General features: G+C 41.6%; 1 protein-coding gene across 1 annotated transcript in view; it reads right to left on the minus strand.

The window, feature by feature from the left end:
* The window catches only part of abcb7 (ATP-binding cassette, sub-family B (MDR/TAP), member 7), an 86675-nt gene that overhangs the window by 11101 nt on the left and 51158 nt on the right, over positions 1–24416 (minus strand). The window contains exons 10-13 of the mRNA XM_048544499.2: positions 19905–20062; positions 19500–19663; positions 10798–10927; positions 5817–5988 (exon numbers count right to left, since the gene is read on the minus strand). Of these exons, the coding sequence (XP_048400456.2) occupies positions 5817–5988; positions 10798–10927; positions 19500–19663; positions 19905–20062 (624 nt within the window). The remainder of the gene's footprint in view (positions 1–5816; positions 5989–10797; positions 10928–19499; positions 19664–19904; positions 20063–24416) is intronic.

A 24416-nucleotide genomic window follows, 5' to 3' on the forward strand; every position in this document is an offset into this window, starting at 1 on the left:
CGCACATCCCAGATGTCCATATTCTTCAAGGACTGCAACTTTCCTCCCTCCCGCCGGCAGTGGTTGGGAATGCCCTTGACTACATCTCCCGGTTTGTGGGGAGAAGGCAGCAGAATAGGGTTGAGAAACCTATCAGCCATGATCAAAAAGAGGGGGGGGTTTGATGGGCTGAATGGCCTTTGTTCTTGTACCATATGATCTCATGGGTTTTTTTGCTAAGAAAAATGTTTTTAAGTTGATATATCAAGTAAATATCCATAATCCTTGCAAAAGAACAGTACATCATTCTACATTTGATAGTGAGGGGATGTCCAGAACTGCACTTTCCCTTCTTTCTTCTAAAGCATTCTCAAAAAAGCAAAAGATAGTAATCACATTATCAGTGAGTTTATTTTAAATACTATATGACTGACTACTGTTACTTAAACGGAAATATATTGTTCATAGAACATAGAACATTACAGCACAGTACAGGCCCTTCAGCCCTCGATGTTGTGCCGACCTGTCACACCGATCTCAAACCCATCTAACCTACACTATTCCACGTATGTCCATTTGCTTATCCAATGACAACTTAAATGTACCCAAAGTTGGCAAATCTACCACCGTTGCAGGCAAAGCCTTCCATTCCCTTACTTTTCTGAGTGAAGAAACTACCTTTGACATCTGTCCTATATCTTTCACCCCTCAATTTAAAGCTATGCCCCCTCGTGCTCGCCGTCACCATCCTGGGAAAAAAGGCTCTCCCCATCCATACTATCTAACCCTCTGATTATTTTATATGTTTCAATTAAGTCACCTCTCAACCTTCTTCTCTAATGAAAACAGCCTCAAGTCCCTCAGCCTTTCCTCGTAAGACCTTCCCTCCATACCAGGCAACATCCTAGTAAATCTCCTCTGCACCCTTTCCAAAGCTTCCACATCCTTCTTATAATGGGGTGACCAGAACTGTACACAATACTCCAAGTGCGGCCACACCAGAGTTTGGTACAGCTTCACCATAACCTCTTGGTTCCGGAACTCGATCCCTCTCTTAATAAAAGCTAAAACACTGTATGCCTTCTTAACAGCCCTGTCAACCTGGGTGGCAACTTTCAAGGATCTGTGTACATGGACACAGAGATCTCTCCGCTCATCTACATTACTAAGAATCTTACCATTAGCCCTGTACTTTGCCTTCCGGTTACTCCTACCAAAGTGCATCACCTCACACTTGTCTGCATTAAACTCCATTTGCCACCTCTCAGCCCAGCTCAGCAGCTTATCTATGTCTCTCTGTAACCTAAAGCATCCTTCGTCACTGTCCACAACTCTACTGACCTTAGTGTCGTCTGCAAATTTACTAACCCATCCTTCTACGCCCCCATCCAGGTCTTTTATAAAAATGACAAACAGCAGTGGACCCAACAGTGACCCTTGCGGGACACTAGTAACTGGTCTCCAGGATGAACATTTCCCATCAACTACCACCCCCTGCCTTCTTTCAACAAGCCAATTTCCGATCCAAACTGCTATATCTCCCACAATTCCATTCCTCCGCGTTTTGTACAATAGCCTATTGTGGGGAACCTTATCAAACGCCTTGCTGAAATCCATATACACCACATCGACCGGTTTACTCTCATCTACCTGTTTGGTCACCTTCTCAGAGAACTCAATAAGGTTTGTGAGGCATGAACTTCCCTTCACAAAACCATGCTGACTATCCCTAATCAATTTATTCTTTTCTAGATGAAGAAACTACTGCCTGTTTTGACAGTAGAAACACATATCCCAATTGACTAAGTTTCTTAACCATTTGATGTCAGAGGCAACATTTAGGAATTGCTTCAGTAAGCTTTGCAAAGTTACTGAAATGATTGACTGAATTTCAAAACAAAGTTGTCATTAAATTGTATTTTTATTTCCTGTTAGAATGGGATGTGTGTTACATAAGTACAAAAGATACCCACAATTTAAAAAAGGCTAAACAATGTAGCTACAAGTTCAACAAATATTGAAATTAGTTTGTAGAAAATAAATACAAAACAATTTTGAATTCTGAAACCACCAAACTACTAAAAACATATTTGTACCTCCTCCCCTACAAAAAATTCTGAGTCTTTATAAGTTAAAAGCTTGCTGATTTTGATGGAACGAATGAGTTTACTAACAATTTCCACAGTAGAGTTTATCTAAAATGTTAAGCAACCTCATTGTTCCCCAACCCCGCACGGCCCGTTTCGATCTCCTTCCCAAAATCCACAAACCTGCCTGTCCTGGTCGACCCATCGTCTCCGCCTTCTCCTGCCCTACCGAACTCATCTCCACCTATCTGGACTCCATTTTCTCCCCTTTGGTCCAGGAACTCCCCACCTACGTCCGTGACACCACCCACGCCCTCCACCCCCTCCAGGACTACCAATTCCCTGGCCCCCAACACCTCATATTCACCATGGACGTCCAGTCCCTGTACACCTGCATTCCACATGTAGATGGCCTCAAGGCCCTCCGCTTCTTCCTGTCCCGCAGGCCCGACCAGTCCCCCTCCACCGACACACTCATCCGCCTAGCTGAACTCGTCCTCACACTCAACAACTTCTCTTTTGACTCCTCCCACTTCCTACAGACTAAGGGGGTGGCCATGGGCACCCGCATGGGCCCCAGCTATGCCTGCCTCTTTGTAGGTTACGTGGAACAGTCCCTCTTCCGCACCTACACAGGCCCCAAACCCCACCTCTTCCTCCGGTACATTGATGACTGTATCGGCGCCGCCTCTTGCTCCCCAGAGGAGCTCGAACAGTTCATCCACTTCACCAACACCTTCCACCCAAACCTTCAGTTCACCTGGGCCACCTCCAGCACATCCCTCACCTTCCTGGACCTCTCAGTCTCCATCTCAGGCAACCAGCTTGTAACTGATGTCCATTTCAAGCCCACCGACTCCCACAGCTACCTAGAATACACCTCCTCCCACCCACCCTCCTGCAAAAATTCCATCCCCTATTACCAATTCCTCCGCCTCCGCCCCCACGATAAGACATTCCACTCCCGCACATCCCAGATGTCCAAGTTCTTTAAGGACCGCAACTTTCCCCCCACAGTGATCGAGAACGACCTTGACCGCGTCTCCCGTATTTCCCGCAACACATCCCTCACACCCCGCCCCCGCCACAACCGCCCTAAGAGGATCCCCCTCGTTCTCACACACCACCCTGCCAACCTCCGGATACAACGCATCATCCTCCGACACTTCTGCCATTTACAATCCGACCCCACCACCCAAGACATTTTTCCATCCCCTCCCCTGTCTGCTTTCCGGAGAGACCACTCTCTCCGTGACTCCCTTGTTCGCTCCACACTGCCCTCCAACCCCACCACACCCGGCACCTTCCCCTGCAACCGCAGGAAATGCTACACTTGTCCCCACACCACCTCCCTCACCCCTATCGCAGGCCCCAAGATGACATTCCACATTAAGCAGAGGTTCACCTGCACATCTGCCAATGTGGTATACTGCATCCACTGTACCCGGTGCGGCTTCCTCTACATTGGGGAAACCAAGCAGAGGCTTGGGGACCACTTTGCAGAACACCTCCGCTCGGTTCACAACAAACAACTGCACCTCCCAGTCGCAAACTATTTCCACTCCCCCTCCCATTCTCTAGATGACATGTCCATCATGGGCCTCCTGCACTGCCACAATGATGCCACCCGAAGGTTGCAGGAACAGCAACTCATATTCCGCCTGGGAACCCTGCAGCCATATGGTATCAATGTGGACTTCACCAGTTTCAAAATCTCCCCTTCCCCTACTGCATCCCTAAACCAGCCTGGTTCGTCCCCTCCCCCCACTGCACCACACAACCAGCCCAGCTCTTCCCCCCCACCCACTGCATCCCAAAACCAGTCCAACCTGTCTCTGCCTCCCTAACCGGTTCTTCCTCTCACCCATCCCTTCCTCCCACACCAAGCCGCACCCCCAGCTACCTACTAACCTCGTCCCACCTCCTTGACCTGTCCGTCTTCCCTGGACTGACCTATGCCCTCCCTACCTCCCCACCTATACTCTCTCCACCTATCTTCTTTACTCTCCATCTTCGGTCCGCCTCCCCCTCTCTCCCTATTTATTCCAGTTCCCTCCCCCCATCCCCCTCTCTGATGAAGGGTCTAGGCCCGAAACGTCAGCTTTTGTGCTCCTGAGATGCTGCTTGGCCTGCTGTGTTCAACCAGCCTCACATTTTATTATCTAAGACAAAAACATATGCATTTTGGCATTACCTCATATTACTTACTCTGGGTTTGGGAAGAGTAGAAAGAATTAGAAAGAGTCAGAAAAGTAGAGGAAGAAACAGTGAAAAAAGTCTAAGTTCCTTCCAATTCATCAGTCATGATATAGCTTCCCAAAATATTTGTTTCATTACTAAATGGTACATTTCTTAACCTCTTAAATAATTTCTCTTACAAACAAACAAACATCATCTCTAAAATCCAAACCGGAGGAAAAGTGGCAATATGGATACATGAACACCAAGTAGCCACAAAGAGAAAAGACCTAATGAGACCACTTGTCTCATTACACACGGACAATGAGGGACATGAATTCGACTGGGAACACCCTCAATCACCCAATCCAAACAGAGGCATGGCAGGGAATATCTGGAGGCCTGGTATTCCAACTGAAACTCCATCAAACACAATGAATTAGACCAAACCTCTCCAGCATGCCGAAATGCATAAATAACAACAGGACCAACGCTTCCTGGAGGCACACTGATAATGTTACCTAGCAGAGTGATGAAACATTTGCAACCAAACCCAGTGGCTTGGTGAGCAGATCTATAACCTGAAACCTAAAATTCTTTGTGGGAGCATTTCCAAATCACATATCTAATCAAAAATGAAAATTCTTGATACTTCTGGATGTGGTTAGGCAGTTTTAAATTGCAGCATTGGCCAGCAATATGGATGTGACTAGCAAAATCTGTGGCTAGCCAAAACTGTGACTAGCCAAAGGCCTCCAGGAATTCACTGGCGTGTCTGTTTGGATTGTGAGATTTTGAGTGTGTTATCCCAGTTGAATTCATGTCCGTCATTGTCCGTGTGTAGTGAGACAAGTGAGAATTGGTCTTTTCTCTTTGTGGCTACTTGGTGTTCATGTGCCCATATTGTCACTTTTCTAAAATATTGTGTTAGTGGTTTTGGCTTCAGTGATGCAAAAACGATGCAAAAATCAATTCTAAGATGAGGTCTCAACTCAATTCTACATTGCAATGTTTCAAGATTTGGAGAGCTAATCTCAACCATACAGATGAAGTGGATTAAGAACCTTCCTTAGGGTTCTGCTGTATCACAAGCTGAGCAGAGAACAGTAGCTTTACAGGGTGATTCAAAGCTGGCAATATCTATATTGCTTATTGCCATAACTGTGCACACATTCAGTTCAATACAGCTGACAAACAAAGTGAATTAACTCCTGGTACTCAATCCTACTACCGACTTACTATTTTTCCTACTATTTATTCTTTAATTAACACTTCCATCGAACCATTTATTCTTTTATGGCACTCTTTGTAAGTGATGGTGACTAGTGTGTCTGATGGAAGCTGGATTTAATCATTTGTCTATTAATATTAGTTCCCAAAGTAGTACTATTTCCATATACACATAATAGATAATTCAAATTGTCACCTTGGCAGAAGCACCATCAGTTGGTCTGCGAGTTTAGGATGTATCCCAAAAAATCAACGCACTGTTCCAAATATTAACGAAGCTATTTAGAATGGGGGATAAGGTTAGTGCCTCCAATCACAATTTCCAGTCTTCCTTGAACTCACCTGAAAGTTTTAATCCACGTTCACCAACCTGAGTGTCATAACCATTTGGCATTCTGAGTATAGAGTCATGAAGGCCAGCAAGCTTTGCAACATTGTATACTTCTTCTGGCGTTGAAGCAATGTTCCCATATTGAAGGTTATAAAAGATGGTGTTATGGAATAGGACTGCATCCTAGAAATCAAAGAACAAAAAGCAATGGCAACTGCAAAACTAATAAATGATGACTGATTATATTCATTTCATATGCAAAACCATAACACATTAAAACACCTAACCGCTGCACACACAAATTAAGCTGCTTTACATTTTCAAATGTAGTAATCATTATCTGACCTCAAAAACAACCGTACATAGAATTTCACCACTGCTGGGAATAAAAAAATGGATGTTTGACAAAGTTGTTTAAACTCTTCCAGTTACTTGCTGCTAAAGTGACCATCTGATATAGTCTCCTCTAAACTTTTAAGGAATGGTGTCAGGGAAAATTTAGGCAAGAGCAAGGTGTAGAGTTAATTGTAGAAACAAGTAAGTGATCTTATTTTGACTCGGAGAATAATGGGATTTGGCCATTTAGCCCATTGAGCTCACTCTACTATACGACATCATCATGGCTGAACCTCTATGTCAAGACCATACTGTCACATTCCCCTCAACTCCAACAACACTGGAATGGGTGGATGCATTGCATTTAGATTTCCATAATTTGTAATAAGGTGCCTTATGGAAAGGTTATTGCAGAAAATAAAACCTCAATGTAGGGAGCAGCATATTAACAGAAGGATGGCTAGTCACTAGGTATGAGGGGTAGGTGTCAAATGGTTTTATCAGGTTGTAAGATGCAATGAATTGTATGTCACATGAAGGGCAAGAGGATCTCAACCACACACTATTGAAATGAATGCCTGAGATGAAGGGACAGAAGTTACAGTTGCCACATTTGCTGACCTCACAAAGATAGGTAGGAAACTAAAGTGTGAAGAGGATACAAGAGTTACAAAAAGATACTGAAGTGAGTTGGCAAGGATGAGGCAAATGGAGTATGTGGAAAAATGTGAAATTGTCGACTTTGTCAGGAAAATTGAAATAAAAAGTAGATTATCTAAATAGAGAGGCGCTGCAGAGGGGTCCATATGTCCAAATGCATGAAGACAAACATTTAGTATATAGGTACAGCAAATAATTAGGGGAGCTAATAGAACATAATTTAACAGAGCAGGGATTGAATACAAAAATAGGAGATTATGCTACATACTGGGCACAGAGGAGACCATATCTGGAGTATGTGCACTACACAGGCCGTTTTATTTAAGAATGTAAATGCTGAAGAACCGTTTCAGAGAAAGCGTACTAAACTAGTCACTGGAATGGCCGGGTTGTCATAGGAAAGGTTAGACAGGCTAGATTCCTATCCACTGAAGCTCAGAAGAGTAAGAGGCAACTTGATTGAAATATAAACCCTGAAGGACCTTGACACCGATGTGGGTATAATGCTTCCTCCTATGGGAGCATCTAGAACAAGGGGCCGTATTTTGCCAATCAGGGGTTGCCCACTTAAAAGAGATAGTAAGCTTTCAGATGGTTGAGTCTCAGGATCTCTCTCCATGGAACAGTGGCGAAAGCAGAGTCCTTGAATATTTTTAAGGTAGCAGTATACAGGTTCTCGGTAAGCAAGGTGTTTGAAGGGTTGTCACCAAAATGTATGAATCTAGATTTGGTGTCACAATCAGATTAGCCTTATTGAACAGTGGAGCATGTTTGAAGGGCTCCTTGTTCATACATTTATGTGCTTCTGTAAAATTTCACACCTCCAAGAATTGCTTGGAAACAGAGAAGAATTTTAGGTAAATTCTGGAGGGCTGCAGCATACCATTGGGTTGATTCCAGGAAAATGTTTGCTAACACTAACTTATAGTTATATATGCCGGGGTCTAGTGCTTAATTTTTTTAAACGTACAATAAAGTTTGATTAAAAATGTGTTGATTGTGCAGTCCTTTCAATTGATTACCATTGTTCGAAGTTCTCATTCAAGATCTGGAATTGTCACAGGTTCAAATAAAATGCATCAGATACATCAATTGTAATTTAAGAGATGTGACTTATCTAAATTTTGATATCATTTATTTTCAAGTTTGGATTGAGCAAGCAGTATGTGGGTTTTGCTACATCTTAATGAGTTTAACGATCAATTTATAAGTATTTCTGAAGCCAGGTTCAATTTTTAAAAAAGTACGTGTGCTTAATGTTGTTCCAGTTTGACAGGTTTTGCAGAAGTTTAGCAGAAGCCGGATGGGAGTAAAACAGTTGCTCCTGACTCAAGGACATAGGTTAAAACAGTTAAGGAATAAATTAGGACAACAAAATGTGAGGCTGGATGAACACAGCAGGCCAAGCAGCATCTCAGGAGCACAAAAGCTGACGTTTCGGGCCTAGACCCTTCATCAGAGGCCTTAGTCTAAGTAGTTTAGTTTTAAGGTTTCGACCAAAATTATTTGGGAAGGTATTACAAACTGAGAAAGTCCCAACTCAGTAGCCTGATAGCAGCTATCAGATTCTAATGACAGGGAATTAAAGCCACAGTTAAATTAACCCCTTTATATGTGAAAGAGAAGGGAATTATCACTGGAGAGAGCACTGTAAAGTAATGCTTTTGGGATTTTATTTCACCATGTTATGAAAGTTTCACATGCCATATAAATGAATAATTCAGTTTATTCTATTTTGATTTTCATTTCTTGTGTACAATAAACTTCTGTTTTATTGTTAAAACAGAATCTGCAGCATTGTTGCTTGCTTCAGTGGAAGACCTGATATGATCTATCAAGTCATTTTTCAGCTTGGGATCTGACCTGCCCAGTAATAAAAACTGGAGCCAGGAAGAGAATCTAGTTTTAGTATGAAAAATATCTCAGGATTTGATTTTGTGAAAATAAAAACTTTGGACTCAACTTAAAAGCTTGTCTCAGAGTGTTTACATAACTTGAGAGCAGTGGTAAGATAAAATGATGCATTCAAGTGTCTTTTGAGTGGTTATTATTGGTCATTGTCACTAGTTATAATCAATGGTATTGTCTTCCATAGCAATGCTTTCTCTCCTAAAGCATGGCTCCAAAGATTGCAGTGACTGCTTAGCAAAATCACTGGGCAAACAGATGAACTCAAGCAGGATATCTGACCATACAAAAGCCTCAATCTCATCCTTTCCAGTCAACACCAGGCAATGATTAAGAACAGAAATCTAAACAGGTTTACTGCCTTTCACCCAAAGACGTTGGGTTAGATAAAGTCTTCAACAGAATCAGCAAAATCTACAAATACCAGGAGATGGAAGGTGGAACTTTCCAGGTTTATATGGTCATGTATCATAGAACAGAGTAAATAGGTACATATTAGTATGCAGTGCTGTGACATTCAGTTTATGAAATACACTAAGATTAAGTGTGAGAACCTACAGCTCAGGATACCAGTTTAAAAATAAGGGGTCATACATTGAAGGCTGAAATGAAGAAACATTTTTTGTCTCAGTAGACTGAATGTCTTTGGACTTCCCTACTCAAAAGGAAATGGATACAGAATATTTAAATATTTTTAAGGCAGAGCTAGAGACATTCTTGATTACTAAGCAGATGAATGATTAAAAATCGGGTACATGCAGGAACAAAGAGTTGAAATTAAAATCAGCCAGCCATGGCCCATCGAATAGTGGGGCAAGCTTAAAGGGCCAATTGGCCAACTCTTGTTCCTTGCTTGTATGTTTGTATCACAATGGATAAGGTATATGCACACACTATATATCTTTCAAATTAATTTTTGAACACAAATATTACCTTACAGTTGCATTGCACCTTTAACATTGAAATATATTTCAAGGTGCTTCAGAGGCTACACCAGCGCTTCCCAAACTTTTTCATGGTGCAACCTCTTTTTAAGCCAACTTTCAGACACCCTGGAATGAAAATGTTGGGCTAGGAGTTGTTGAGTGAATTGGGGGTGTCAGATTTAGTAGTTGAATGGGTTGGGGGATTGTGGAAAACAGAAGAGGTTGAGTGTGAGGACAGCTGATAAAAAGACACCGGGTTTGTCTAAAAGTATACACCTGTTCTATTAATTCTCCGGCTTTTCCTAGAAAAGCAAAATCGAGCTTCAGCTAGCAGTCCATTATGTAGGCACACAAACAAGAGAAGTATGCAAGTGTTTGAAGGGTCCTCGCAGCTGTCAGAAACCAGTCCAAGTTCAGCCAGTATTATCTCATGGTCCCTAAAGCTCACCTCAACATCCTACTGGGGAATTGAGACCCACAATTTGAGAAGCTCTCGGTGACACCGCTTGAGAAACATGAGCCAATAACCAAGTTACAGCCTGCCACCACTATCTGACTCTTCACACAGACAGAACCTTGTATAGAGAGCCTGAAGCATTTAAACACTCCACCTAGTGGCCTGGGCAAAACTTCAATGCTTCAGAATTTTAAAATGCACTAGATCGTGAAGATTTGCTGCATACACAGTTTACTCATTTTCAAACCCTCAGAAGATTAGCATGCAGGGCGAAATCCACAGGAGCAATCCAACACAGTTAATATATTTATGCAGTTAAGTTATTCTAAATCAGAAAAACAACAGCCTGCCATCTGTCATTGCAGTCAGCTTCAAGTTGGGTTTGCCCTTTCAGAATTTCAGTTTGCCCAAAGCAGGAATAGTTCAGACCATTACTGTGCAACCAGAATCATTTAACAATTTGGGTGGTGACTTTAAGAAAGCAATGAATTTAATGCAATTTACTCTAGTATCACATGTTATGTGAATTATGAGTGTGGCAGTTTGCATCTCTCCCTCCACCCATTGTTTACATATATCAAATTTACATAGACAGTCCAGACATTCCTTCTTATCAAGACTGTATATGGCAACTGCTTAAACAAGACATTTAAAACACGTCTACACAGCGAGACCTGAAAAACATTTGGACAAAATCATCTTTACCTGTGGTACAACACCAATGGCTTTTCTCAAGCTTTCCAAACTAATGTCTCTAATATTCTGACCAGCCACATAAATGTTTCCTGATTGAGGTTCGTAGAATCGGAACAGCAACCTCACTATTGTGCTTTTCCTGTACAATACAAAACAAATTGTAGAATTATTTAAAGGTGCCTGTCAAAAGTGAAGTCAAATCTACTAATGGCACCGTAAATTGGACCATTGCCAGTAAATATTAAGGTGCAATAAGTATTAACTTTATTTTTTTCTAATTTCAGCCAAAACAGAAAAGTGATAATTGAGATAATTGAGCTCAACTCCAGATTGGTTTCATCCATACATGTATAACGTAGATGGAGCTAGAAGGACAAAGACATATCAAAATTCACTGGCAATAACAACAGCAAACAATTAGACTTAAAAAAATCCTGAGATTTAGGTGTCACTGGTTGGGACAGCATTTTCCACCCCCTCCTAGCCAAATGCCCTGGAGAAAACTATAATACCTGTACAGTCCTTGGATTATAGGGACACCCAGAGCACTAGTGTTGAAGGTGGTGCATACAAGCCACTGAAGCTTGCTGCATTGACCTGGTTGGAGTCTTGCTTGAACATTGTTGCACATGCGCCCATTCAAGTAAGCAGAAAGCATTGTGTCACATTCTGCCATTCAACTTGATGTGGGATCCAGCAGACCCCACTGTGGTTCATAGTGACCATGTCTGTAGCAAGTGGTGGTCGCTTCAGGCCTCAGAATTGATGAGCTGGATTCTGAGCTTCAAACACTGCGACGTAATGGAAAATCTGATATTAGGGATCAAATGATGACCACTAAACCACTGACGATTGTTGGAAAAAACCCATCCAGTTCACTAATGCCTTTTAAGGAACAAAACTGCCATCCTCACCTGGTCTGGCCAACATGTAATTCCAGACCCACAGCAATATGGTTGACTCTTGAATGCCCTTTGGGCAATAAATTCTGCCTAACCAGTGTCGCCCTCACCTTGTTAATGAGTTTTAAAAAAAAGGCGGGGGGCGCGGAGAGAAAGAGTTACCTGAATGCTGCGTTTCAGGAGGCAGTCACACCTATAGATTAACTATGTCGAATTCGGGCAGTAGGCATGTACAGGAGGATGTTCCTATGAGTGAGGCAGGCAGAGGGATCAGGAGGTAGTGTTGATGGAGTATCAGCACTTCAGCTTTTCTAACAGGTCTGAGATGCTTTCTCCCTGTGCAGATGAGAGTTGGGGCTGTAGAGAGGATGAGCAAACAGATCATAGCTCCGTGGTAAAAGGAGCCAGTTAAGAGAGGGCAGAAAAGAGGAAATAACCAGATTAGTATAGTCAGGGGAATTGACATTAATCTCTGTAGCCAGGATTGAGGGTCTCAAAAGGTTGTGTTGTTTGCCTGGTGCCCTGCTTCAGGGTCTCTCATTTGGGCTGCACAGGAACTTGGATTGGGAGGGAGATGATCTGTGTGTCTTGGTCCACATAGGTACCAATGAAGTAGGTAGAAGAAGAAAAGATGACCTGCTGGTGGGAGTATGAGCAGCTAGGGACTAAATTAAAAAGCAGAGCCAAAAAATGTATTAATCTCTAGATTACTATCTGAGCCACAAGCTAATTGGCTCAGTGTCAACGACATTAAGGGGCAAATATGTGGCTCAAAGGTTGATGTGGGAGCAACAGTATCAAATTTGGAGGACATTGGCACCAACACTGGGGAAGGAGAGAGCTGATCCAATGGAATGGGCTCCACCTGAATCATGCTGCGACCAGGGTTCTGACAAATCTCATAACTAGTGCTTTAAACTAAACAGTTGGAGGTGGAGTCAGCTGCATGGAAAATCATAAAATCAAAAGGCAAAGGGGAAGGTAGGAAAGGTTGCTGATAGATTGATTGTGACCAGAAAATAAAAAGGAAAGGGCAGAATGTGTGAATTTCATATTACAAAGAAACTCAATAATAGAACAAAATTAAAGCATTGTATCTCAATACATGAAGCATTCCGAAAAAGGTAAATGAACTGACAGTGCGAATCAAGGCAAATGAATATGACCTCATAGCCATTACAGAAACAGTTACAAGGACATCAAAACTGGAAACTTAACATGCAGGGATATTTGATCTTTAGGAGAGACAGGAGGAATGGAAACGTGGGGAGGTAACATTAAATAAGAAATTAAATGAAGACAGTTGAGAGAAATGATCTAAGCTTGGTTGATGAAGAATCCATTTGGGCTAAGGTTACAAAATAGCAAGGGAATAATGACACTGGTAGGAGTAGTGCACAAACACTAGCCACTCTGTGGGAAAGGCTTTAAATCAACAAATAACAGAAACATGCAATAAGAATTGAGCAATAATTATGGGTGACTTGAATTGGTTTGATGTTGATTGGGTTAATCAAATTGGAAAGAGTAGCCATGGCAATGAATTCACATATTGCATTAGTGATTGTTTCCTACAGCAATAGATCACAGAGCCAACCAGGGGGCAGGCTGTCTTGGACCTGGTAACGGTTGGCCAGACAGTTTAATAAATGACTGCAGAGTAAAAGATCCCCTAAGAAGTAGTGATCATAACATGACAGAATATTTTGTGGGCAAGAAACTTGGGTCAGAAACAACCGTGTTTAACTTAAAGTGAATTACGGTGAAAATGAAGATAGAGTTAGTTAAAGTGAAATGGATGAATAGTTTAGCAGGAATGACAGTAAGCAAGTGGCAGTGGCAGACATTTAAGGAGATAATTTATGACTCAGCAAAAATATCTCTATAAAGGAAGAAAGATTATGAGAAGGATAAGCCAACCATGTCTAACCAGGGAAGTTGAGGACAGTATTACACTGAAAGAAAAAGTACATAAAAGGAGGCCAAAGTCAGTAATAGCCCTGAAAACTGCAATAAATTCAGAACCCAAAGGAGGTTCAAAAAGATATAAAAAGACAGTAAATAAACCCAAGAGGGTAAACTAGCAATGAAGATTAAAAACTGACGAAGAATCTCTTTAAACGTATAAAAAGGAAGAGAGGAGCCAAGGTGAACATAGACCCTTTGGAAATAAATCTGGGGAAATGCTTTTGGGGAACAATGGAATGGCGGAGAATAACTCAAATGTTCCACTAAAGCTAAAGAATATAAGGGAGGAATTAAGTACCATTGCAATCACTGAACTAGTATTAGACAAACTGGTGCAGTTAACGGCAGATAAGTCTCTGGCTCTGATGGTTTGCATCCTGGGTTTCTAAAAGAGGTGCCCAGAGATAGTTGATGCATTTGGGTGTAATTTTCCAACAACTGTTTAATTCTGAAGAAGTACAAGAGAATTATAAAACTATCCATGTGACACCCCTATTCAAAAAGGGACAGAGACAAAAGACAGGTAACTATTGGTCAATTAAGACATGTATTGTTAGAAAAGAATTATTGGAATCAATTACTACAGAAGTCAAAGCAAAACATTTGGAAAATCATCACCTAATCATGCAGAGTCAGCACGGCTTCTTCAAAGGGAAATGTCTGACTAATTTAGGAAAGATTTTTGAGAAGTCTCAGCCAGAGTGGTTAGAGGGTAACCAGATGTATTGCATTTAGACCTCCAGAAGGTATTCAACAAGGTACTTCACAAAAGGATATAAGAGCCCACAGTGTTGAGGTCCTGTACTGGCATAAATAGAGAATTGGCTCATGGCCAGGAAAACAGTAAGTGGGGATAAGGGATTTATTTTAGGTTGGTGATTTGTGACCAGTGAGCTTCCACAGGGATCACTGCTGGGACTGTAAATGTTTACAATATATATTAATGACTTAGGAGGAAAGAAGTGAACATACTGCAGACAAACTTGCAGAAGACACAAAAATAGTTGGAAAGGCAGTTTGTGAAAGAGATGCAAATAAACAGCTTAGTAAGAGATATCTGTGGGTTAACTAAGTAGGCAAAATGTTGCCAAATGGAGCATAGTGTGGGAAAATGCGAAGTAGTTCAATTTGGAAGGCAGAATAAAAGAAAATATTATTTAAATGCAGAAAAACTATTCAGAACTGCAATACAAAAGCGATTTAGGGGTATTTGTGCATGAAACACAGTAAGCTAGTACACATGTGCAGCAGGTAATCAGGAAAGCTAATGGAATGTTGACTCTTATTTCAAGGGGTTTGCAGTATAACAGTAGGAACATTTTACTGCAACTGGTGCTGTGGAGACAGGATCCGGAGCTGTTTTGTCTCCCTTTTCTAAGATATTATTTCATTGGAGGCAGTTCAGAGAAGGCTCACTCGGGATAATCCCTGGTATGAAGGTGTGCCCAGTGCTGCTCCTGGAATGTTATCCTGCACTCTTCATTAAATCAGGGTCGATCACCCATGGCTTGACAAGCAATAGGCTGAAATGCCAGACCATAATAATGTGATTGAATACAATTCTATTTATGTTGCCTTGTGAATGCTCAATTTTCAGTTATTAAATCTGTTTCAAGTCTGGCCAATTTAGCACAATAGTAGTGGGGTACGCTCAAGGTGAAAGCAGGGCTTAGTCTCCATGGTTTGCAGTGGTTACTCCTCCTATTATTGTCATGGGTGGGCACATCTGCAATAGCTGGATTACTGAGGATGAAGTCATGTAGATCCATCCTTCTTGTTGGTTCTCTCTTCAGCTGCCGTAGATTAAGACTAATAGCTATGTTCTTTAGGTCTCAACCAACTTAATCAGAAATGGTTCTACTAAGCCATTCTTACTGGTAGATATTGATATTTGGGATATATGCTCAGTTTTAAAATATTTGAAAAAGTCATCCAGAGAACGAAAGTCAACTTTAAAATAATACCAGAAACACTGCAGAATCTTCTCTAAAAGATACAATAGAACATGGATATTAAAGAAAAAAATTAGATTCCAAAAGAAAAGATCATATTGATCAACAATACCGAATTTTTTCCAAGTAGCAAAAAGGAGAAGACAAAGCTAGATCATTGGGTGTAATATCCTTAGATTTTCAAAAAGATCTTTGCAAAGCTACTTCCTAATAGATCTATGACTCAGGTCACAGAATGCAGACTCAGGCAGCAGGCAGAAAACAGGATTGAGGATTATGGGTAACTACAGATTGCCAAAAATGAGAATGTATTCCACACTCACCAACGTGGGTAATTTACAGAAAAATTCTGGACTTGGGAATTAGAACTGCAATTTCAAAATCTGCAGGTGATGCCAAATTTGGGGGCTATAATTAACACGATGGAAAAATGCCACAAAATACAAGACATTAATAAACTTGTAGAGTGGGTGTGTAAATAGCAAATAAATTTCAATACAGTCGATTGTGAGGCGATGCATCTTTGGCAGAAAGTCATGGCCTGTTTTCGATAATAAGTGTCAAATGACAGAGGAGCAAAGGGATGTGGATTACACAAATTGCTGAAAGTAGCAACACGGTTAATAACACCATTAAAATGAGCAAACAAAGCACTGGGTTTCATTCCTAGTGGAACAGAACTCCAAAAAACAGACAAGTTTCAATAAATATGTATAGAACCTGGGTTAGTCCACAATTGGCAATATCAAGCACGGTTTTGACTCCATATTATAGCAAGCATAGAAATGTACCCAAGACGGTGCACAAAGGTTTTATTTGAAACGTACCAAGTTGTAAAGATATTTCTATCAGGGAATCAGAGTCAAACTGACTCTTGCTCTAGAAAAAGACAAGGGGGTGACCAAACAGACGTCTTCAAGAACATAAAAGGGTTTGATAGTATGAACAAAGTCAAAGCACTTCAACTTATGGGAGATTTCTAAATTAGGGATAGTTAATTAAAATCACTAACAATACCAACAGTTGTGAAGGTTTCCTTTCTTCCTAAAGAGGTTCTGGAATATGAAATTCATTGCAGGTAGCAGCTCTGGTAAATGGCATCCATGTGTTTAAGGGAAACTATGTAAGCACGAGGGAAAACGAACAGAGAAATTTCCTATTAGGAAATAAAAACAGAATGCTGGAATTCTTTGCAGGTCAAGCATCTAGCAAAAGGAATAGACTAAGCATCTCAGGTCTATGACTTTTCATCAAAATTAGTAAGAGTTCAATGAAGACAACAGGAGAAAGTTCATGAAATGGTGGATTGAAGATCTGTTTTGATGCATTAGACTTTGTCATTATATTTCCTGCTTTGTGGTAATTTTATTCAAATTTTGAAGAAAACCATGCACATATAAAATAACAGGAAAGGAAGAAAATTTGCCAAGAACACTTTTTATGCATTTCTAGCACGTGGCCATCAATGGCTTGGCTGACAGTTATTGCTCTTTCCCAAATGCCTTGGAGATGATGGTGGAGAGCAGCCTTTTCCAGATGCTGCAGTCCTTAAGGCGTAGGAACATTCACCTGCACCTGTGGCGCAATATTACTTGCCACGTATTAACTCAAGCCTAGTTGTTCAGGTCTTGTTGCATATGTACACTGACTGCTTCAGTATCTAAGGTTTTGTGAATGGTGCCAAATATCCCATCAAAAAGGACAGTAGGTCATTGTTGAAGGTGGATGGGTTTTAGATACTACCCTGATGAACTCCTGCTGGAGTCGAAATATCTGACCTTAAACAACTGCAATAACCTTCCTTTATGTTAGATATGAATTCAACACGAGGAGGGTTTTCCTCGATTCCTGACCCCAACTTTGCTTGGGCGTTGTTGAAAATGTTACATTAACTGAACCTCCACCTCCTATTAGTTGTATAGTTATCCATCACTATTCATGACTAGATGTGGCACGATTTGATCTGATCTGTTGGTGAGAGACCACTGAGTCTTTTGATTGCATCATGTGTTGTTCATCAGCTTTACCAGGCTGGCACTTCATTTTCTTCTATCCCTGGTACTGTTCCTGACATGTCCTCCTGTATTCTTCATAGAATTATGGTGGATATCCTGGTGTGGTGGTACTGACATTAGGGAAAATATGCTGGGCTCTGAGGTTACTGACTGTGATCAAATATAATTCTGCTGGTGATGGCCCACAGCATTTCATGGATGCCCAATTTAGAGTTGCAAAATCTATCTGAAGTCTGGTCCAGTTAGCACAGTGGTAGTACCACAGAACCTCTAGTGTGTCCAATTCAAAATGTGAAGGCAGATCTTGGTCCGCAAAAGTACTAAGCTGTGGTCACTCTTCCGTGCAGAATCATGGCTACATGCGTCTGTGACAGGCAGTTTGGTAAGACGGAGGTCAAATTGATTTTTCCCTCTTGTTAGTTCCCCATCCACTTGACACACAGCCAGTCTAACAGCTGTCTTTTAGGATTCTGGTAGCTCAGATAGTGGTGATATAACTGACCCTTTCGATAAAGACACTGAAGCCCCCTTCTGGAATATGAGCACCCTGCTTCCTCCAAACAGTGCTTACAATCGTACTGATTTATCCAGGGTGGTGCTTGAGAGTAGAGCGAACGTTGAGAACTCCAAGGGCAACTTTCTTCTGACTGTGCCGCCACTTTGCTTCTGATGGTGGAACAGGGTATACCCAGCAATGGTGGCTGTCTGGGACAGAGTCATGGAATAATATCTTACAGACAATGACTACGTCAGGTTGTTGCTTGACTAGATTGTGGAATAGGTCTCCCAAAATTTGGCACAAGCCCTCACATGATGAAAATGCGGCAGGGTTGGGTATGCTATTGTTGGTTCCTACGTAGATGACAGGTTGTCCAGCCAACTTCATTGTTTTTCTTAGATTCTGCTGTGATTTGATGCAATTGAATGCCATTTCAGAGGAGAGTTAAGAGTTAATCTGAGACTAAAGTCACATGTCGGACACACAAGGGCGCAAATTTCTCTCTCTAAACATCACTAACCAGGTGTCTTTTTAACACTTAACTGAATGTGGTTACCTGGTTGCCATTAGTCTAGCATTTCGTTCCAGAGAGAAGTGTAATTTGAATTCCACATCTGCCATGGTTGGATTCAAATCCATGTGCCTAGAACATTAGCTTGGAGTTCTGGAGTACTAATCCAGCAACACTACCATTACATCACTACCTTCCCTTTAAGTGTAGTGGAAGCAAGGTGAGGGCACTATATAGAAATTAACATATTAGGTGATGATGGGCTTTGAAATTAAATTTCTGCAAATAAAGAGCTGATGCAAATGTTCTGAAACAGCTTGGGAAATAAGTGTCAGTAGCATGAGAATTAAATTTATTGTTGGAATCCGAGAGTAGCTTTGGGTCTTTCAATAATCTGGATTGTTCTTTCTTAATTATGAAATGTAGCAATATTTTTTGATTTTATAAAACGTGTGAACGTAACATAGATCGGGACACCCATGTTATAGAATGTTACTCTCAATGTTTTGTTAGTTTGAGGTTAGCTGCCAATGAATAATAACAAAAAAATCAAGAACATTTATCTCCAAATAGCTCACTTTCAAATTAAGAGGAAACTAAAAGAAAATAAATGGCATTGGTGGAGGGCCGAGCGGAAAAGTCCCTCAATCATTTTCTCAATCAATTATTGAATCTAAGAAAATCAGGGGACAGCAAATCTGGATTTAAAAAGGGCAAACAGCTAGGGATTCAATACACAAGTGAAAGGGAACAAAATCATGTGACAGATAATCTATAAAAATGTTGGAGACAAATAAAATGGAGGAAATATTTCAAATAAAAAAAGTTTGAATTGGCAAGATTATAGCGTAAATGACTACCTACCCAGAACCACTCCCACCTACAACTGCCACTTTCTTCCCAGCAGGAACTTCAAATGATACTCCATCAAGGACTTTGTGACCATTGATATATTCAAAGCAAACGTCTTCAAAAGTGATTGCAGATTTCTCAGGAGAAACCTGCAGTGCAGGTGCCTTTTCTATATCCTAACAGCCCAAAAAAAAACAAAATTGTATTACTGAACTAAGAGCAACAAAGGTTAAAACAAAAAGACACAAGATGACTTGCATCTGATTTCCCATCAGGGCATTTTAAAAACTGAAGGTCTCAAATTATTAAGCACTTGCAAGCTGTATTTCATGGAATACAAATAAAATTTCTGGCTAACAATGTGGAAGTTAGACTCTTACATCAAGATGTTGACTTTCAACAACTGTGTTACATTACCTTGATCTTTGTATCAACGCTTAGCAATGTAAATAAAGTGTTCATGTCTATTAGTGCCTGCCGTGTCTCTCGGTATACTGTGCCCAGAAAATTTAAGGGAAGAGATAACTGGAAAAGTAGGCCATTCACCATCACCAAGTCTCCAACTGTTAGTGTGCCTACAAAAGAACAGGTATTAACAAAAAACTTGTATATAAATTCAACTTGCAGTCCAAACAAAAACCTTGAACAGGAGTTTACTGCTACATAATACTTGCATTAGATAGCAAAATACAGTGAATTTAACGAAGCTGAAGAGATATTTGATTGCAAAACAAGTAGGATCATTTTCAATTTCTCACATATTTACATCCATATGCAAAAAGACCAGAACATTCAGGCTTGGGCTAATAAGTGGCATGCAATTTTTCCATCGCACAGTGCAAGCCAGTGACTGTCTCCAACAAGAGAGAATCTAACTAACTAACTAACCATTTCATGACATCCAATAGCATTACCATCACTGAATCACTGCTACCAATGCTCCAAGGAGGATGGTTCTTCCCACTGACCTAAAATGGACTGGACCAATGACATAAACACTGTGGCTACAAGACCAGGTCATGAGCTGGAAATTATGCAGGGACTAACACCTCACCTATCAAAGCTGATTCACCATGTACGATGCAGAAGTCAGGTATGTGACGGAATACTCTCAATTGGCCTGGGTGAGTGCGATCTCAAAATACTGAGTTTGATGCTATCCAGGAAAAAGCAGATAGCTTTACTGACATCCATTCCACCTGTCAACTTCAAGATTCATTCTCTCCACCACTGACACACAGCAGCAATAATGCGCACCATTTACATGCAGCAGCAATGCACCAAATATAAAACACCAAAACACTTACAGTGGTCATATACAGACCCCTAAGCTGCAGTGATGTTGAGAATGGCATTAAACAGGAAATTAGAGTTGCATGTAGCAAGGGAACATTGGTGATCACGGAATAGGAGGATTTAATCTGCAATAAGATCGGGCAAGTCAAATTAGCCACAATGCCATAGGGAAGGACTTTCTGGAATGTATATGAGATGGTTTCCTTGACCAATATGTGGGGATACCAACTAGAGAGCAGGCCATCTTAAACTGGGTGCTTTGTAATGAGGAGGGAATCACTGCCAATCTAGCTGAGAGAGACCCCTTGGCAAAGAGCGACCATAACATGATAGAATTTTTTGACCAGATGGAGAGTGAGTTTATTGATTTGGAGACGAGAGTGCTGAATCTTAATAAAGGAAATGAGGATAAGTAGTGAGTTAGTCTTGATGGATTGTAAATCATACTTAAATGGCTGACAGTGGATAGGCAATGGCAAACATTCAAGGAATGCATGGGGGAAACGCAACTGTTTATTCCTGTCTGTCGCAAAAGCAAAATGGATAACAGGGCCAATCCATGGTTTACAAAGGAAATAAGAGTTAGTATCCGATCCAACGAAGGAGCATACAAATTAGCCAAGAAAAGTAATAAATGTGAGGTCTGAAAACAGTTTAGAATTCAGCAAAGGAGGACAAGGGATTGATCAAGTGGAAAATTGAGTACTAAAGGAACCTTGCAGGGAATATAAAGACTGACACAGTTTCTAGAAGTATGTGAAGAGGAGGAGATTGGTAAGGACGAACGAAGGTCCCCTACAGACAGAAAAGTGGGAATGCATAATAAAGGGACAAATAAATGGTTGAGGAACTGAATACATACTTTGGTTCTGTTGTAACAAAGGAAAACAAATCAGATACCAGAACTGTTGGATGATGCAAGATTTTGAGAAGGGGAAGAACTTAAGGAGATTATTAGTACAGAAGTGATGCTATAAAAATTGTTGGGACTGGCAGCTGATAAATCCCCCCAGGACCTGATAATCTATATCCTAGAGTACTTAACAAAGTAGCTTTACAGATAGTGGATGCATTGGTGGTCATCTTCCAGTCCTTGCTGATTGGAGGGTGGCTAATGTCACTCCAATATTGAAAAAGGGAGGTAGAGAGAAAACAGGGACTAATAGACCAGTGAGTCTAACTTTGGTAGTGGGGAAAGATCTGGAATCCATTGTCAAGAATTTTATTGCAGAGCATTTAGACAGCAGTAGCAGGATCAGACAGAGTTGGCATGGATTTATGAAGGGGAAATCATGCTTGAAAAATCTGTTGGAATTCTATGAAGATATAACAAGTAGAGTTGACAAGAGGGAGCTGGTCAATGTAGTATATTTGTACTTTCAGAAAGCAATTGACAAAATCCTATAGAAGAGATTAATGTGCAAGATTAATGCAATGAGATTGGAAAGTGTATTGGGTTGAATAGGAAAATGGTTGACAGAGAGGAAACGGTGTAGGAATCAATGGAAACTTTTCAAATTGGCAGGCAGTAACTTGTGAGGTGCCACAGGGATCAGTGTTGAGACCCTAGCTATGCACAATATATATCAATAATGTGGATAAGGGAGCAAAGTCTAAACATCGCCAAGTTTGTAGATGATACCAAGTTGGGTGGGAGGGTGAGCTGTGTCGAGGATGCAGAGATCCTTCAGCATAATCTCGACAGGTTGGTTATGTGGGCAAATCAATGGCAGGTGCAGTATAATTTAGATAAATGTTGACGTCACTTTGGGCGGCACAATGGCTCAGTGGTTAGCACTGCAGCCTCATAGTGCCAAGGACCCGGGTTCGATTCCAGCTTCGGGCGACTGTCTGTGCGGAGTTTGCACATTCTCCCTGCGTCTGCCTGGTTTCCTCCCACAGTCCAAAGACGTGCAGGCTGGGTGGACTGGCCATGCTAAATTGCCCGTAGTGTTCAGGGGTGTGTGGGTTATAGGGGGATGGGTCTGGGTGGGATGCTGCAAGGGGCGATGAGGGCTTGTTGGTCTGAAGGGCCTGTTTCCACACTGTAGGGAATCTAATCTAATCTAATGTAATCAAATCAAAAACAAGATGGTAGATTACTACCTGAACGGCTGTAAATTTGGAGAAGGGAATGTGCAGAGGGACCTGGGCATCCTTGTGCAAAAGTCGCTGAAGGTAAACATGCAGGAGCAGCAGGCAGTAAAGGAGGTAAAGGGCTTTCATTGCCAGAGGTTTCTTGCACAGGAGCAGGGATGTGTTGCTGCAGTTGTACAGGGCTTTGGTGGGATGACACCTGGAACAGTGAGTGCAGTTTGTGTCTCCTTTTCTGACGAAGGATGCTCCTGCTCATGAGGGAGTGCAGCGAAGGGTTTACCAGGCTGATTCTGGGGATGGCAGGTCTGATGTATGAGGAGAGATTGATGTGGTTGGGATTGTCTTTGCTGGAGTTCAGACAATGAGGCAGTATCTCAGACTCTTTAAATTCTAACAGGACTGGATACAGGGAGGATGCTCCCAATGCTGGTTGTATCCAGAACTGGGGGTCACAGTCTGAGGATTCGGGGTAGACAATATGTTGGAGATGAGGAGAGTGGTGAGTCTGTGGAATTCATTACCACAGGAAGTACTTGATGTCAAAACATTGAATGTTTCCAAGAGGCGACTAGATATCGCACTTGGGGCAAACAGGAGCAAAGACTATGGGGAGAAAGCAGGATTAGGCAATTGAGTTGGATGATCAGCCATGATCAAGAAGAATAGCAGAGCACACCTTCAAGGGGCTGAACAGCCTCCTCCCATTTTAACATTTGTTAAATCTACTCTGACAACAGAGACATCAGACCCCCCTACCCCACTCCAAACCACCTAGAGAAAAAGGACTGCAGACGCATGGGAACATCACCACCTCCAGGTTCTTCAGCAAGCCACATACCATCCTGACTTTGAACTATACCACACTGCTTCAGTGTTGCTGGATCTTCCTTAACAGCACTACAGTATACCTACAGCACACAGGCAGCAGCACCTGCTGTCAGATGACTATGGATGACAACTAATTCTAACTTTGCCAATGACACCCACAGAAGAATACAAAGAGCTGAATGGGATCTTGCCTGGGGAGGTGGTATTTGGTATTGTCACTGGACTAGTGATCCAGACAGCCAGGCTAATTCTTTAATTCATTTGCAGGATGTGGGCATCCCTAGTTGCCTTCAAGAAGTGAAGCTGTCTTGAACCACTGCAGTCCATGTGTTGTGGGCTGACCCATAATGCCAACAGGGAGGGAATTCCAGGATTTTTCACCCAGCCACAGTGAAGGAATGGCAACGTAATTTTCAGGTTTAAGATGGTGAGTGGCTTGGAGGGAAACTTGAAGGTGGTGGTGTTCCCATGTGTCTGCTGCCGTTGTCCTTCTAGATGGAGGCAGTCGTGGATTTGGAAGGTGCTGTCTGAGGACCTTTGCTGAGTTGCTGCATCTTTTGGCTTGTACATACTGCTACTACTGAGCATTTATGGTAGCAGAAAAGGATGTTTGTGGATGTGATGCCAACCATGAAGGCTGCATTGTCCTGGATAGTGTCAAGCTTCTTGAGTGTTGTTGGAGCTGCACTCATCCAGGCAAGTAAGGAG

Source organism: Stegostoma tigrinum, chromosome 15 (genome assembly GCF_030684315.1).
Source record: "Stegostoma tigrinum isolate sSteTig4 chromosome 15, sSteTig4.hap1, whole genome shotgun sequence".
NCBI lineage: Eukaryota > Metazoa > Chordata > Chondrichthyes > Orectolobiformes > Stegostomatidae > Stegostoma > Stegostoma tigrinum.